This window comes from Tupaia chinensis, unplaced genomic scaffold (genome assembly GCF_000334495.1).
Source record: "Tupaia chinensis unplaced genomic scaffold, TupChi_1.0 Scaffold000477_1, whole genome shotgun sequence".
Taxonomy (NCBI): domain Eukaryota; kingdom Metazoa; phylum Chordata; class Mammalia; order Scandentia; family Tupaiidae; genus Tupaia; species Tupaia belangeri.
Genome location: NW_006159986.1, coordinates 1409367 through 1427083, shown reverse-complemented (window position 1 = coordinate 1427083; position 17717 = coordinate 1409367). Strand labels below are relative to the sequence as shown.

The 17717-nt window shown below is 43.1% G+C and overlaps 1 protein-coding gene across 1 annotated transcript in view; it reads left to right on the top strand.

Annotated features, from left to right (window-relative positions):
- The window catches only part of MED24 (mediator complex subunit 24), a gene marked incomplete in the record, with an annotated part of 45568 nt that overhangs the window by 8690 nt on the left and 19161 nt on the right, over window positions 1–17717 (top strand). Inside the window, 3 exon segments of the mRNA XM_027774762.1 lie at window positions 16864–16902; window positions 17215–17288; window positions 17638–17717. Of these exon segments, the coding sequence (XP_027630563.1) occupies window positions 16864–16902; window positions 17215–17288; window positions 17638–17717 (193 nt within the window).

Genomic DNA, 17717 nt, shown 5'->3' with positions numbered 1-17717 from the left:
AGAGAGAGAGAGAGAGAAAGAGAGAGAAAGCAAGCCACCAGGTTCAGGACTTGAACCATAGTCAGCCATGTGGGAGTGTCCAGCACCTTATCACGCCACCTGCTGGTCCCCTATTATTATTATTTTTAAATTCTTTATTTAGCTCTATTTATTTATGTAATTTGACCAGAGAGGGACAGAGCGAGAGAGAGGAAAGTGAGAAAGCAAGCCGCTAGGTCCAGGACTCAAGCCATGGTCTGCCATGTGCGAGTCCAGTGCCCCTAACCACCCCTAGTACTATTATTATTATTATTTTAATTTGCTAGAGGGTGCATGCACTCACTGAGGGGGGAAAGAGAGAGAGAAGGGAAGTGAGAAAACACTCTCCATGAGAAATGGTCACACTGCAACCCCATCTTCTCCATTTCTTCTTCCAGGGTTTGAGTACATGTACACACATGCCTGGTGTGTTTCTCAAACCCACTGGTTTGGGACTTGAATTGTGCAGTTGGCCATGTAGGATCTAGTTGCTCTCACCACCATGCCGCTGGCTGGCCCTTGACACATTCTTGTACTTTTCTTTTTCCTTTTTGGCATTATGTATGCTTTCAATGTTAGCACATACTTATTTACCTTACTCTTTTTTTTTTTTTTAATTTTATTTATTTGTTTTTCTTAGAGATTTTTGCTATAAGGGTGTATGCGGTCGCTGAGGAGACAAAGACAGAGAGACAGAAAGAGAGAAATCATCCCCCAGGGGGGTTGGTCATGCCACAGTCCCTTCTCCATTCTCCTCTTGGGATTTTGGGCATGTACGCACATGAGCCTGGCCCGAGTTTTAAGCTGCCAGGCCCAGGACTTGAACCATGGTCGACTATGTGGAATCCTGTTCTAAACGTTCATTTACCTAGCTATCTGGATGTCTAGGGATATTTCTCTAGGATAGATACCTATACATGGAATGGCTGATTTGAAGAATACTCCTATTGTTAAACCTGCAAAGTGTCCTCCCAAAAGGACTGTATTAGTTTATATCCACTCACTACTGTTTGCTGGCATTCCCCTGCACCGTTGCCAATGCTAGATAAAATCTTCTAAAATGTTTTCTCTGTGGGACCACCAGATGGCATAATGGTTACATTGCTGGGCTCCTATGTAGTCGACTGCAGTTCAAGTCGTGGACCTGGTGGCTTAAAACTCACAATGGGAGCGTGTATATGCATGCCCAAAATCCCTAGAGGAGGACAGAGGAGAAAGGATTGCAGTGTGGCCATCCCTCCCGGGGGATGATTTATTGCTTTCTGTTCGTATGTCTTTCTGGTGAGTGCATGTGCCCTGTGGCAGAAATTTCTAAAATGTTTTCTCCAGAAAGAAAAAATTATACCATAGTAAAGTATATATTTCTATAATTGTGATATTGAGCATAATTTTTTCATTTTTACTTACTTTACCTAGATATTTCTGTGAATTACTTATCTATATAATTTGCTTGCTTTTCTGTTTGTTTTCTTTTTCTTTTCTTTTTTTTCTTTTTGGGAGAGGTTTTTGCTATAGCGCATGTGCACTTGCCAGAAAGACAGAAAGAGACAGAGAAACAGAAAGCGAGAAATCACCCCCCAGGGGGGATGGCCACGCCGCAATCCCTTCTCCATTCTTCTCTCGGATCTTGGGCACGTACGCACACGCGCCCAGTGTGAGTTTAAACTGCCAGGTCCAGGCCACGGTAGACTACACGGGAGTCCGGTGACATAGCCATCACGCTAACTGCTGGTCCCATCTGTTTGTTTTCTTATAGATTTTTTTTTTTTTTTGAGAGGTTTTCGCTATAGGGCGCGTGCGCTCGCCAGACAGACAGAGAGAGACATAGAGACAGAAAGCAAGAAATCACCCCCCAGAGGGGATGGTCACGCCGCAATCCCTTCTCCTCCATTCTCTCGGGATCTCGGGCACACACGCACACGCGCCCGGCATGAGTTCCAAGCCACCGGGTCCGGGACTCAAACCGTGGTCGACTACATGGGAGTCCAGCGACATAGCCATTACGCCAACTGCTGGTTCCCTTTTCTTATTGATTTTTTTAGTAACAGTTTTATTGAGAAATTACTCACATACCATACAACTAACTTACCCATTTAGAGTATACAATTCATTGAGTCTTAGTATAGTCACAGAGTTATACAAATATCACTGTAATTGATTTAGAACATTTTCATCATCTCAAAAAGAATCTTATTGATTTCTAAATATCTCTTTTTCTTTTTAAAAATTTGCTAGAAGGTACATGCACTCACTAGAGAGAGGGGAGCGAGTAGATAGAAAGCACTTCCCCACCATGAGGCATGGTCACACTGCAGTCTCTTTATTTCTCCTTTCTTTCAGGATTTGGGGCATGCACACATAAGCACCCAGCATGTTTTTCAAGGCTCCAAGTCTGGGACTCTTAACTGCATAGTTGGCCATGTGGGATCCAGCTGCCTTAACCACTACATGCTGGCTGACCCCTCTTTTAACTTTTTTTTTTTTGCCATAGTGTGCATGCACTTGCTGGAGAGAGACAGAGAGAAAGTGAGAAATCACCTACAGTGGGGGATGATCACACTACAATCCCTTCTCCTCCATTCTCCCAGGATTGGGGGCACACACACACACATGCATCTGGCATGATTTTCAAGCCACCAGGTCTGTAACTCGAACCATGGTTGGCCATGTGGGAGTCCAGTGACTTAACCACCATATCACCTGCTAGCTGATCTTTTAACTTTTTGAAAAAGAATTTTCTTTTGGGAACCAGCAGTTAGCGTAATGGCTAACTGTCGACCGCGGTCCGCATCCCGGACCCGGTGGCTTAAGACTCACGCCTGGCGCGTGTATGTGCGTGCCCAAGATCCTGAGAGGAGAATGGAGGAGAAGGGATTGTGGCGTGACCATCCCCCCTGGGGCGTGATTTCTCGCTTTCTGTCTCTGTCTCTCTCTGTCTGTCTGGCGAGCGCACGCGCCCTGTAGCAAAAATCTCTCAAAAAAAAAATAAGAATTTTCTTTTTAAAATGTCAGATAAAGAGGGAGAGTGAATGTAACCTCCCTCCCCACCCCCAATAGGACCTAGTCACATTGCAGTCCTTTTTCACCAGTTCTCTATCTTAGGCACAGTCCTTTTACCTTGTGTGTTTTTCAAACTTCTGGGGCCAGAACTCAAAGTCTGTTGGCCACGTGGGATCTGGCTTCCTCTGCACAGTGTTTAACCGCCACACTAAGGAGCTGTCCTAGTGTCTTTTTATATAATCTGTTTTGTAATCCTTAAAGTTTCCATCATGATGTATACAATATATTATTTTTTTAAAATAGAGGACTTTACTTTTGTCTGTTAAATATTTCTTTTTTCACCTTGCAGTCACCCTCTACCACCCACTCTCTGCTATCTACTCCCATCTTTTTTTTTTGAGAGGTTTTCGCTATAGGGCACATGCGCTTGCCAGACAGAGAGAGACATAGAGACAGAAAGCGAGAAGTCACCCCCCAGAGGGGATGGTCACGCCGCAATCCCTTCTCCTCCATTCTCCTCTTGGGATCTTGGGCACGCACGCACACGTGCCCGGCGTGAGTTCCAAGCCACCGGGTCCGGGACACGAACCGCGGTCGACTACGTGGGAGTCCAGTGACATAGCCATTACGCTAGCTGCTGGTTCCCATCTACTCCCATCTTATACAGACTGTGGTTTTTACATTTATCCTCTCTACTGTCATCTCTTCAGATCTTTCCATTTCTGCCATAGACCGCAGACATTCAGTGTATATTAAGAGGGGATGTACAATGTGTATCTTTCAAAGTCTGGCTTGCTTTGTTCAACATTAAGTCTTCTCTATTCATCTATTTTTGAATCAAGCAATAGGGTCTCATTGTTTCTATTTTTTCTTTTAAAGATTAATTTTATTTATTATTTTTTAATTTGGTATATGCACTTACCAGAAATAGAGAGGTGGGGTAGAGAGAAAGCAAGCCGCCAGGTCTGGAATTCAAATCATAGTCACCCGCGGAGTCCAGTGCCTTAACTACCATGCCACCTGCTGGCCTGGTCTCATTGTTTCTTATAGTTAAGTAATATTCTATAGTATATATGTGCCACAGTTTTTCAACTTAGTCAGTTTTTGAACCCTTAGATTGATTCCATGTCTTAGCAATTGTGAATAATATTTTAATAAATATGGCTATGCAAATGTCTTTCTGAGTATGGACATTTTCAATGTTCTTCTCTCTTTTATCTTTCTTTTCTTCTATTGGCTTTGACTTGCTTAAGGACTTTCCTATTCCATGGATCTAAATATATTTTCTAATTCCTGTTTACACTTAACTTTAGTTTCTTTTTTTTTTGGAGAGATTTTCACTATAGGATGCGTACGCCCGCCAGGCAGACAGAGAGAGACATAGAGACAGAAAGCGAGAAATCACCCCCCAGGGGGGATGGTCACGCCTTCTCCATTCTCCTCGGGATCTTGGGCACGCACGCACATGCGCCCGGCGTGAGTTTTAAGCCACCGGGTCCGGGATGCAAACCGCGGTCAACTATGTGAGAGTCCAGCAACATAGCCATTATGCTAACTGCTGGTTCCCAGTTTCTATATTTATTTTGTTTAATTCATTTAAAATGCATTATAAGGGACCAGCAGATGGTGTAAGGGTTTCGTCACTGGACTCCCATGTAGTTGACTGTGGTTCAAGTCCTGGACCCAGCAGCTTAAAACTCATGCTGGGTGCATATGTGTGCCCCAAATCCTGAGAGAATGGAGGAGAAGGGATTGCAGCATGGCCATCCCCTTTGGGGAGTGGATTCTCACTTTCTCTCTCTCTCTGTCTCTCCAGTGAGTACATGTGTCCTATAGCAAAAATCTCTCTTAAGAAAAAAAATATAGTGTGAGGAAGGGATCCAATTTATTTAGTTATTCTTTCAATGGACAGTTGGAATCAACTACCTTTCTTTTTTTTAAAAAAAAAAATTATATTTAACTTTATTTACTTATTTTTCATTTTTATTTGTTTTTTAAAGAATTATTTATGTAACTTTATTTATTCATTCATTTATTTTTAACTTGACCAGAGAAAGATACATAGAGAGAGAAAGAGAGAGGGAAAGTGAGAAAGCAAGCCACCAGGTCTAGGACTTGAACTGTGGTCGGCTATATGGGAATGTCCAGTGCCTTAAAGAGCATGCCTCTCACTGGTCCCCTATTTACTGTGTAAATGGGCAGGAGGTACATATGCATACAAGAGAGAGAGAAACAGAGAGAGAGAGAGAGAGAGAGAGAGAGAGAGAGAGAGAGAGAGAAGGAGCATGAGAAAACAAGTCGCCAATTCTGGGACTCAAACCGTGGATGGCCATGTGGGAGTCCAGCGTTCTTAACCACCATGCCACCTGCCATCCTCCCCCCAGCCGCCCCACCTTTTTTTTTTGAGAGAGATTTTTGCTATAGGGTGCATGCATTTGCCCGAGACAGAGAGATGGAAAGTGAGAAATTACTCCCTAGGGAGGATGGCCACACCACAATTCCTGTTCCTCCATTCTCCTCTCAAGATTTTGGGTACATGCACACATGTGCTTAGCATGAGTTTCAAGCCACTGAGTCTAAGACTCGAACCACGGTTGGCCATGTGGGAGTTCGGTGACATAACCATTACACTATCTGCTGGTCCCTCAGCTATATTTTTGACTAGGCCATTCTTTGTCAGATCTTACATTCTCTTGACACTCTAGTATATTTCATTATTTAATTGATATATTTGTCTTTTCTTACACTAGTACTTTACTGTATTTTTTTAACTTGCCAGAATGTGCCTGTGCTTGTCAGAGAGAGAGACAGAGGAAGAGAGAGAAACCACCCTCCAAGAGGCGTGGTCCTGCCACAACACCTTCTCCATGTCTGCATTCTGTTGGGATGTTGGGCATGCACATGCATGCACCTCTGGTATTTTTCAAGCTGCTGGCCCCAGGAGTCTCGTAGTTGGCTATGTGGGATCCAGCTCTCTTAACCACTAGAGCATAGGGCTGCCTTTTTCTTTCTCTGGTGAGTGCATGCACCTCTAGCAATTAAAAAAAATCCTATATACTGAAACCAGCAATTGGAGTCGCTGAACTCCCATGTAGTTGACCGCAGTTCGAATCCCGGACCTTGTGATTTAAACTCATGCCGGGCGCGTGTGCTTGTGTGCCCGATACTGAGAGGAGAATGGAGGAGAAAGGATTGCAGCATGGCCATCCCTCCTGGGGGGTGATTTCTCACTTTCTGTCTCTCTGTCTCTGTCTTTCTGGCGAGTGCATGTGCCCTATAGCAAAAACCTCTGCAAAAAAAAAAAATCCTGTATAGTTCCTTTTTTGTTTTGTTTTGTTTTAGAGTTATGTATTTAATTTTATTTATTATTACTACTACTACTACTATTATTATTTTCTTCCTAATTGCTTTATCACCAGAGAGAGAGAGAGACGGAGAAACAAGCCCCCCAGGCCTAGGACTCTAGCCACAGTTGGCCATGTGGGAGTGCAGCATCTTAATCATGACACCTGCTAGCTTCTAAAAAAGCCTTTAAAAAAAAGAGTATTTTATTATTATTTTTACGTTTTGCTATAGGGCACATATGCTCACCAGAGAGAAATAGAGACAGAGAGGGAAAGTGAGAAAGCAAGCCATGTTCAGGACTTGAATTGCAGTAAGCCATGTGGGAGTCTAGGCCGTTTGGAGGTTTAGCGCCCAAACCACCACAACATTTGCCCCAAAGGCCTTTTTTTTTTTTTTTTTCATTTTAAAGAATTATTTTTTATCTAAATTTTTATTGTTACTCTTTTTTAATTCAGAGAAAGAGAGAGAAAGTGAGAAAGCAAGCTGCCAGGTCTGGGACTCAAACCATGGTTGGCCATGTGGTCCAGTGCTTTACCCACCATGCCATCTGCTGGCTCTAAGAATTATTTAATGTTATTTATTCATTCACTTATTTTAATTTGACCAGAGAGAACAGAGAGAGAGAGAGGGAAGGTGAGAAAGCAAGCCACCAGGTCCAGGACTTGAACTGTCAGCGGCTCTGTGGGAGTGTCCAACGCCTCAACTACCACACCATGTACTGGTCCCTGTTTTTTTTTTTTTTAATTATTTTATTTAATTTTATTCTTTCTTTCTTTCTTTCTTTCTTTCTTTCTTTCTTCCTTCCTTCCTTCCTTCCTTCCTTCCTTCCTTCCTTCCTTCCTTCCTTTCTTTCTTTCAATTTGACTAGACACAGAGAAAAAGATAAAGCAAGATGCCAGGTATGGGACTTGAACTGCGGTCAGCCATGTGGGAATATCTAGCGTCTTAACCACCATGCTACCTGTTGGTCCCAAGCCTATTGTTTTTAATTGAGATTTTCTTGACTTTGTAGATTAATTTGGGGGATTTGTGGATTAATTTTATAAAGATCACTCTGGTTATAGTTTGAAGAATGAATTGGGGGAGGAGGTAAGATGAGGAGGGCAGAGATGCCGTTCAGTCTGGCATATTTTTCCTGTAAAGGACCGGTTAATGAATATTTTCAGCTTTGTCAGCCATAGGATTGCTTCTTACCACCGTTCAAAGCAAAAGCAAATATAGATGATACACAAATAAATGGGCATAGCTGTGTTCTAATAAAACTTTAATAACAGAAAAAGTAATGAGCCAGATTTAGCTTGCAAGCTACGGTTTTCTAACCCTAATTTAGGCTATTGCAGTAATAGAGAGTTGATACTAGCATAAGCTTGGTTAATAGCAGCAGGGAAAAAATGAATTCAAAACAATGTCAGAAGTGACATTGAGAGGTTTTGGTGATTAATTGAATGAGGGGAGAGAGAGGGGAAGAAGTCAGGATAATGCCTGGATTTCTGATTTGGACACTGGATGGCTGATGGGATCGTGAGGCGATAGCAGAACCAAAGTAGGCCTGGCATCAGGGTTGGGATGTGTGCAAGCTTGGCATGCTTGATTCTGGCCTCGTTAAATCTAAGGTGCCTGTGTGGGCTATCAGAGAGGATGCTGCTAGGCAGTTAAAGCTGTATGTCCTGGAATCCTGGAGGACAGCTGACGGTGGAGTCTGCAGCTAGTGGTTTAGAAGTCTGCAGCCAATCAGCTGTAGGTAGTGATCTGCAGGCATGAATGACATCACCTAGAGAGAGTGGTGGTTGAGCACAGAAGTGACCCCACCCCAATTTCTCAGGAACCAATCCCATTTAAGGAATGTGTGTAGGAAAAGAATTTCTCATGGGAGTCTGATGAGAAGGGGCCAGAGAAAAGAGAAGAAATGCAGAAGAAGGTAGAATCTGGACAAGCCAAGGCAGCCAGGTTCATGGTACAGTGATTAAAGCACTGCTCAGAGGAAGCCAGATCCCACATTACTGACCAGGGTTCAAGTCCTGGCTCCCCTCATGACTTGGAAAACATGCCAGGCACATGTGTGTGCCTAAAGGAAAAAGATTGTGGCATGGCCAGCCAGCAGTGTGGACGTTAAGGTTAAGGATCCCACAGGGCTGACTATACCATTGAAGTCTTGGACCTGATGGCTTAAAAGTCACACTGGCAGGGGGGGAATCAGCAGTTAGCGTAATGGCTATGTCGCTGGACTCCCACGTAGTCGACCGCGGTTCGTGTCCCGGACCTGGTGGCTTAAAACTCACGCCGGGCGCGTGTGCTTGCGTGCCCAAGATCCTGAGAGGAGAATGGAGGAGAAGGGATTGTGGCGTGACCATCCCCCCTGGGGGGTGATTTCTCGCTTTCTGTCTCTATGTCTCTGTCTGTCTGGCGAGCGCACGCGCCCTACAGCAAAAATCTCTCAAAAAAAAAAAAAAAGTCACACTGGGGGGACCATCAGTTAGTGTAATGGCTGTTGCTGGACTCCCATGTAGTAGACTGCGGTTCGTAGACTGCGGTTCGTCCTGGACCCGGTGGCTTAAACTCACGCCAGGCATTTGTGCGTGCGTGTCCAAAATCCCGAGGAGAATGGAGGAGACGGGATTGAGGCGTGGCCATCCCCCCCAGGGGGTGATTTCTCGCTTTCTGTCTCTCTGTCTTTCTCTGTCTTTCTGGCTAACGCATGCACCCTATAGCAAAAACCTCTCCAAAAAAAAAAAAAAATCACACTGGGTGCATGTACGTGTGTGCTCAAAAGTTCCAAGAGAATGGAGAAGGGATTGCAGCATGGCCACCCCCTCTGGGCAATGATTTCTCACTTTTGCACTCTATCTCTGTCTCTGATGAGTGTGTACACACTATAGCAAAAAACAAAAACAAAACAATAACAACAAACCAAACCAAAACAAAAAAGATTGTGGCATGACCAGGTCCTTTTGGGGGCATGACCAAGTCCTTTTGGGGGCATGAACATGTGCTCAGTGCAGTTGTGCTTGCCTTTCTCATAGATGAGTGTGCATATGCTTTCTGGTGTGAAAAAGAAAGAAAGTAAAAGAAAAAAGAAAGTAAAAAGCCAAGGGACCAGCTCAGTAGTACAGTGGTAATACACTACTCAGAGCAAAGCTAGATCCTGTGGATAACCAAGGGTTCTATTCCCTGGTTGACCGTATATGCCGGGTGCATGTGCCTGTGAGAGCGATGAGGGAGAGGACTGTGGCGTCAGACCCTATTTATGGTGCTTGTCCTTGTCTTCATGTCTTTCACTCTCATAGAAGAAAGAAACTTAAAAAAAGAAAGAGAAAAGCCAAAGAAAGAGGATTGAAGGATAAGGGAATGTTTTGTGGTGTCAAAGCTGCTGAGAAGTGGGGTAAGAGCTGTACAGAGATATAGCTGTTGGGTTTAACATCAAGGGTGTGTTGATGACCTTAATGAGGAGCTTCAGGAATTGGTCAGGACAGCCATGATTGGAGTAGGCTGAAGGGGAATGGAAGCTAGAGGGTAGAGACAGTGAGTGTAAAGATCGCTTCTGTCTGAAGAGCAGAGAGGGTGGTGGTTAGATGGAAATGTGGGGTCTGCGGGAAGCCCTTTTAAAAATAGAAGGATCTTGAGATGTGTAAACACGGATGGGGAAGGCAAGAAGGAGAAAGAGGCTAAAGTAACAGTGAGAGAAAAATAAATGTATGTTAAAGACCTCTGTGACCTGTCAAGTGCTATGCAAAATGAGTAATTTATTTTTGCAGAGTCAAGAGGCTCTTTGGCCCAGCGTTGTGCTTGTAGAGGGCACTTAGCCGTAGTTGGGGTGTTGAATATGAAGAAGAGCTCGGAGGATTAGAGAGCAGCTGCAGGGTCACACTGGGCTGGCCACGTGTGCAGTGGCCAGCGGACGCTCCTTAGCCTTGAGGGCTTCTGGTGGTTCAGAGCTTCTATGTTGATAGAATTATGAAGACTATAATAGGTAAAATCCTGCTGCGCTGAACAGTTCACCACAGGGAGAGTATTTTTAGGTCTCTGGAATAGGAATGCTTTTAATACAGTTAGGAAAAATTTGCTGAACAGAATTCAGAATTTGAAGACCATAAATTCATTTAGAATCAAGTATCCCCAAGAACATACAGAATTGGGAGTTTTTCTCCTGGTCGTCTGGGGTCAGTATTTAGTGGGAACGCCCAGCTCCCCCTACAGGTTGGTATCTAGCAAAGTTCAGTTTTTTGCCAAGCTCTTGCTATGGGGACATCAGTTATAAATAAATAAACACTCCCCTGGAACGTTACGGTCATCCTACCCAGGCATGATCCCAACTTTCTGATCACTGTCAGACAAGGGCCATGGTTTCACAGACTGTTTCGCTGATGGTGGTTCTGAACGTGCACTGTGTTTAAGCCCTCTCTGGGCTTCGCCCCTGCTCATCCAAAAATGCTAGTTGAAGAAATATCTGAAAAGAGCACAGTGTCCTCAGGTGATGGAGAATTTACACGTGGAAGGAAAATCCACTACACTTGGGTCATCGAGGCCGACTTCTTCAATTGTTGGAGATTTCTACGCCTCAAGCAGAGACAGCCCGCAACAGGGATGGTTATTGCTAGTGGTCGTTGAATTTTGTTTTCTTATTTTGCTATATTATGCCACTGATTTTGAATATACAATCGTAATTATTTTCTTAAGTATTTATATTTTATCACTATAATGTAACTTTTTAAAAATAATTATTTAACTTTATTGTTTATTTTAATTTGCCCAGAGTGGGACAGAGTGAGAGAGAGATAGAGAGAGGGAAAGTGAAAAAGGAAGCCTCCAGATCTGGGACTCCAACCAGGGTCGGCCATTTGGGAGTCCAGTGCCCTTAACCACTATGCCACCTGCCAGCCCTGTAACTTTTTTTATTTAAGAGAGATTTTTGCTCTACGTCATGTGTGCTCACCAGAGGGACAGAGAGAGACAGAGAGACAGAAAGCAAGAAATCAACACCCGGGGGGATGACCATGCCGCAGTCCCTTCTCCATTATCTTCTCAGGATCTTGGGCATGCACGCACATGCGCCCAGCGTGAGTTTTAAGATGCCAGTCCCAGGAGACTCAAACTGCAGTCAACTATGTAACCATTATACCATCTGCTGGTCCCAATGTAACTATTTTTTAAAATAATTTAAAATTAAATGTTTATTATTATTATTATTATTATTTTAATTCACTGGAGAGAGACAGAGGTGGTCTTAACTATCATGTCACCTGCTGGCCCCAATGTAACTATTTTTCAATAAATATGGCAACTTGAGGCCAATAGGTGGCATGGCAGTTAAGATCCTGGACTCCCACATGGCTGACCATGGTTCAAGTCCCGGCCCTGGTGGCTTGCTTTCTCATTTTCTCTTTCTCCTTTTTTCTCTCCAGTGAGCACATGTGCTCTATAGCAAATAAATAATAATAATAATAATAAAGTTAAATAATACTTCTTTCTAAAGAGGTTTTTGCTATAGGACATATGCGCTCTTTGGAAAGACAGAGACAGAGAGTGAGAAATCACCCCCTAGAGGGTATGGCCAGGCTGTCCCTTCTCCTACATTCTCTTCTTGGGATTTTGGGCATGCATGCACATGCAACCAGCCTGTTTTAAGCCATTGAGTCTGGGACTCGAACTGCAGTTAATTATGTGGGAGTCCAGTGATGTAACCATTACACCATCTTCTCAAGCCAATAAATAATTATTTTTTCTTTATTTTTTTAATAGTTTTTTTTTTTTTTTTAAGAGAGATTTTTGCTATAAAGTGTGTGCATTCACTGGAGCTACACAGAGAGACACAAAGCGTGAAATCATCCTCCAAGAGTGATGGCCTCGCTATAGTCCCTTCTCTTCCATTCTTCTTTTAGGATCTTGGGCACGCATGCACATACGCCTAGAATGAGTTTTAAGCCACCAGATCCAGGACTCAAACTGGTCAACTATGTGGAAGTCCAGTGACATAACCATTATGCCATCTGCTGGTTCTGAGTAAATAATTGTTTTATTTTATTTTTTAATATATTTTTAAAAGAGTTATTATTTAATTTAATTTATTATTGTTATTCTTCAATTTGACCAGAGAGAGAGAAAACAAGCCACCAGACCTGGAACTCAAACCACAGTTGGCCATGTGGGAGTCCAGTGCTTTAACCACCGTACCATGTGCTGTCCCCATTAATTCTTTTCTTTTTTTTAATAGGTCTTTTAAAATTATTTATTAAAGTTTACTCATTCATTCATTTATTTTTAATTTTACCAGAGAGAGACAGAGAGAGAGGGAAAGTAAGAAAGCAAGCTGCCAGGTCTGGGACTCGAACTATGGTTGGCCATGTGGGAGTGTCCAGTGCCTTAACCATCATGCCACCTGCTATTCCCCCCATTAACTCTTAAAAAAATAAATAAAACAACTTAAAGATTTTCCATAGGATTTAATTTATTTGGAACAAATTCTTTCTTTTTAATTTTTCTTTTAAAGATTTTTGCCATGGGGGCTGGCAGATGGTGTAGTGGATAAGGGCACTGGATTCCCACATGGCTGACCACGGTTTGAATCCTGGGTCTGGCAGCTTGCTTTCTCGCTTTTCCTTTCTCTCCCTCTGGTCAAATTACAAAATAATAATAACGAGGCCAGCAGATGGTATGGTGGTTAAGTGCACTGGACTCCTACATGACTGACTACAATTTGAGTCCCAGACCTGGTGGCTTGCTTTCTCACTTTCCCTCTCTCTTTCTCATTCTGTCCCTCTCTATCAAAATAAATAAATAAATAAAGTTAAATAAAATAATTCTTTAAAAAAAAACAAATGGAATTAAATAAATAAATCTTTAAAAAATGTTTTTTGCCTCAAGGTGCATGCACTCACCAGAGAGAAAGACAGAGACAGTGAGAGGGAAAGTATGAAATCACCCCCCGAAAGGTAATGGCCACACCACAGTCTCTTCTGCTTCGATTTGACTTCCTAGGATCTTGGGCACAGCGCACACGTACCCAGTATGAATTTCAAAGCCACCAGGTCTGAGACTCGAACAGTGGTGAGCCATGTGGGAGTCCAGCACTGTAACCACTATACCATCTGTTGGCCCCAAATTATTTCTTTTGAACTAGATCCCTAATCTTTTTTATTTTTTATTTTATTTTTTTAAATTTATTTCTTCCATGAGAAAGAGAGAGAGACAGTCACTTTCAACAGGGTCCTCCAGGCCAACTCCATGGCCTGGTGGTTAAGGGAGCATCCCACATGACTGAATGTGAGATTAGAATCTTGCCTCTGGAGGCTTGAAAAACATGCTGGGTATATGTGTGTGCATGTCCTAAATCCTGACAGAGTGGAGAAGTGGAAAAGGGATTATAGCAAGACCAGGCTCCTTTGGGGGAGATGCTTTCTCTCATTCCCTTCCTTTCTCTGTCTTTCTGTCTGGAAAACACATGTGTTCTCTGGCAAATTAAAAACAACCCTCCCCCTCACCACAACTGGCAGGTGACATGGTGGTTAAAGGCGCTGGACTCCCACATGGCCGACCACAGTTCAAGTCTCAGAGGTGGTGGCTTGCTTTCTCACTTCCTCTCTCTTTCTCTGTGTCTCTCTGATCAAATTGGAAAATAATAATGATATAATAATAAAGTTAAATTAAAAAAAAAAGATGCTGGATTCCCACTTCACTGACTGCAGTTGGAGTCTGGGACCTGGCAGCTTGTTTTCTCGTTTTCCCGTTCTCTTTCTCTCTGTCTGGTCAAATAAAATAATAATAATAATAATTAAATAAATAAATAAATAAATAAATAAATAAATAAATAAATAAATAAATAAATAAATAAATAAATAAATAAATAAATAAATAAATAAATAAATAAATAAATAAATAAATAAATAAATAAATAAATAAATAAATAAATAAATAAATAAATAAATAAATAAATAAATAAATAAATAAATAAATAAATAAATAAAATGGAATTAAATAATTCTTTAAAACAAAAGAAAACAAAAATCAGCGTCTTCATGCCACGATCCATCCCATTCTCAGCTAACCCAGATCACAGGCATATGGTCAGGCATCTGATATACGCAGGGAGATAGATCCCAGGCTACTCAGGACCTTTCCATGTGGGTTCAGCTGTTTTACCACTGTGTCACCATCTGTGCACTAGATCCCTGATGTTGATGGTGGATGAATAGCTTTTACTAGCAGACATTCATTTCAAGTTACATTTTTTTCAGAATACGTCTAGTTAGAATTTAACATCATGTTGGGTAAAATCTCTTTACAAACTGATGTATAACGATTGAATGTATAAATGATAATAATAATAAAAAGAATTTAGCTAACTGGGGGCCAGCAAGTGGCAGGGTGGTTAAAGTATTAGACTCCCACATGGCTGACCACGGTTCTAGTCCTGGACCTGGTGACTCACTTTCCCTCTCTCTGGTGATCTCTGGTGAATTAAAATAATCATAACAAATCAAATAAATATAATAAGTAATTCTTTAAAAAAATCTTAAAGTTAATTTACCTAATTGGGGTCCGGCAGGTGGCATGGTGGTTGGGGGTGCTGGGCTCCCACATGGCCAACCATAGTTCGAGTCCTGGACCTGGTGGCTTGCTTTCTCACTTTCTGTCACTCTGTCACTCACTCTGTCCCTCTCTGGTCATATTGAAATAGATTATTTCATATTGAAATAGATTAATAAATAAATAAAGTAAAATAAAATAATTCTTTAAAAACGATTTACCTAACTGAAGGAATAAAAACCTCCTGAGGGTCTATGTCTCTGGGCCTGGCCTAGGTACGCAGGAAATAGATATAAATGCAATGCTATCTCTGTCCTTAGGGATCTACTTTTCAGGTAGATTTTCTCAAAAAATGTATTTTGGTAATACTAGTTAAATAAGATTCCCCGATCATATCAATTTGATGAGTATTGCTTATTTATCTTCAATCATCTTAGAGATTCTTATTGTCTACCAGTTATAATTTGGAGAAGTCTTACAATAAAAAAAAAGTTTTCTTGGCACCAGCAGTTGGCGTAATGGCTGTGTTGCTGGACTCCTAGGTAGTCGATTGTGGTTTGAGTCCTGGACCTGGTGGCTTAAACTCACACCGGTCACGTGTGTGTGCGTGCCCAAGATCCTGAGAGGAGAATGAAAGAGAAGGGATTGAGGTGTGGCCATCCCCCCCCCCGGGGGGTGATTTCTCGCTTTCTGTCTCTCTGTTTCTCTGTCTTTATGGCGAGCACACGTGCCCTATATCAAAAACCTCTAAAATAAAAAAAAAGTTTTCTTGGGGCTAGCAGGTGATGTGGAGGTTAAGGTGGCTGGATCCCACATAAATGACTGCATGGTTTGAGTCCTGGACCTGGTGGCTTGGAAAACATGGCACTTATGTGTGCATACATGCCCAAACTCCAGAGAGGAAAATTAAGGAGAAGCGAATGAGGCTTGGCTATCCTTCAGGTCCTTTCTCACTTTCTCTCTCTCCCTCTCTTTCTGTCTGTCTCTGTCTCTTTCCAGAGAACATAACCACCCTATAGCACATTTTTTTTAAAAAAAAAAGCTTTATGTTGGGGCTGGCAGGTGGCGTGGTGGTTAAGGGCGCTGGATTCCCACATGGCTGAACCACGGTTCGAGTCATGGACCTGGTGGCTTGCTTTCTCACTTTCCCTTTCTCTCTCTCACTCTGTCCCTCTCTGGTCAAATTCAAATTAAAAAAAATACAAAAAAATAAAGTTAAATAAAAAATAATCTTTAAAAAAAAGCTTTATGTATTTTATCTTGCATTTTGCAACATTTTTTTTTTTTTTTGGAGAGATTTTCACTGTAGGGTGCGTGCGCTCGCCAGACAGACAGAGAGAGACATAGAGACAGAAAGCGAGAAATCACCCCCCAGGGGGGATGGTCACGCCGCAATCCCTTCTCCTCCATTCTCCTCTCGGGATCTTGGGCACGCACGCACACACGCCCGGCGTGAGTTTTAAGCCACCGGGTCCGGGACACGAACCGCGGTTGACTACGTGGGAGTCCAGCGACATAGCCATTACGCTAACTGCTGGTTCCCTGCATTTTGCAACTTTTATATCACGCAAAAGCTGTGTGTGCATGCATCCGCATGTGTGTGTGCATATGTATGCACACGTGTAACACTTTTTTAAAATTTAAATTTATTTATTTTAAATGAATTTCACTGTACATCATTACAGCATACAAAATGAGATTTTCCATCCAGAGTACACTGTATATGTGTAACACTTCTTAATGACCTGCGGAATCTCTGGAACAGGATGGTCTAATAGTACTTTCTACGACAATAGAAATGTTTTGGTCACTCCAGTAGCCACTACCACATGTGGCTTTTGAACACTTGAATGTATATGACTGAGGAACCCAGAGGATGAAGGTTTCAGGAGACCTGAGGCAACTTTACGCATCAGCGTTCGTTCCTCTCAGCTGTGGGAGACAGGTTGTCTGAGTGTCGTCTGTCTTCCTTCCTTCCAGATGGTGTCCTACTCCTCTGTCCTGACAGCTATCAGTAAGGTACGACTGTAGCCACTTACGAGCCAGGTGGGGTTTGGGGACAGATCTGCTGGTTCTGGGCCAGGCCCCACCTCCTTGCCTGCTTTGTTCTTGTGACATGGCAACTGGATGGGCAGCACGGGCTGAGAGGGGAGGAGGCCCTGCGAGGCAGGGCAGGCTATGAAGAGCCAATTCCCAGTGTGGAAAGGATGCTGAGTCTGAAACCCACAGTTGGAGGAAAGGGGAGCAGGAGTCCCGACTCCCACCTGCCTCACGTGTGACACTTGGGGGCCCCTGGGGCATTCCGTAGCATCTCCACTGTTCTCTCCACAGTTTGATGACTTTTCCCGGGACCTGTGTGTCCAGGCTTTGCTGGACATCATGGACATGTTTTGTGACCGGCTAAGGTAAGGGCAGGGGTGAGGGGCTCACAGTGTGCAAGAAGTATCTCTGTGCTGAAGAGAAGCTCCTAGCACACAGACTGAGAACACCTCTCTGGGTTCCGTTTCCTCTCCCCACCTGTCCATCCCCATGCTTTCCTACTTACTCCTTTAGCAAGATGCCTCTGCCCTGTTTGGAGTAGCTCCCTTGAAATTTTGTCCAGTGGAGGCCAAAGGGGCTAGGTATCTTCCCAGGACTGTGCTGGCTCCCCGACTCTGTTCTGTAGTAGGGGAGCTCCAGAAGCTCCGGGCACGTAGGCATGGGTCAAATCATAGCCTTTGGAGCAGAGACAGATTGTGCATCCTTTCCCGGTAGCTGTCATGGCAAAGCAGAGGAGTGCATCGGGCTGTGCCGAGCCCTTCTCAGCGCCCTCCACTGGCTGCTGCGCTGCACGG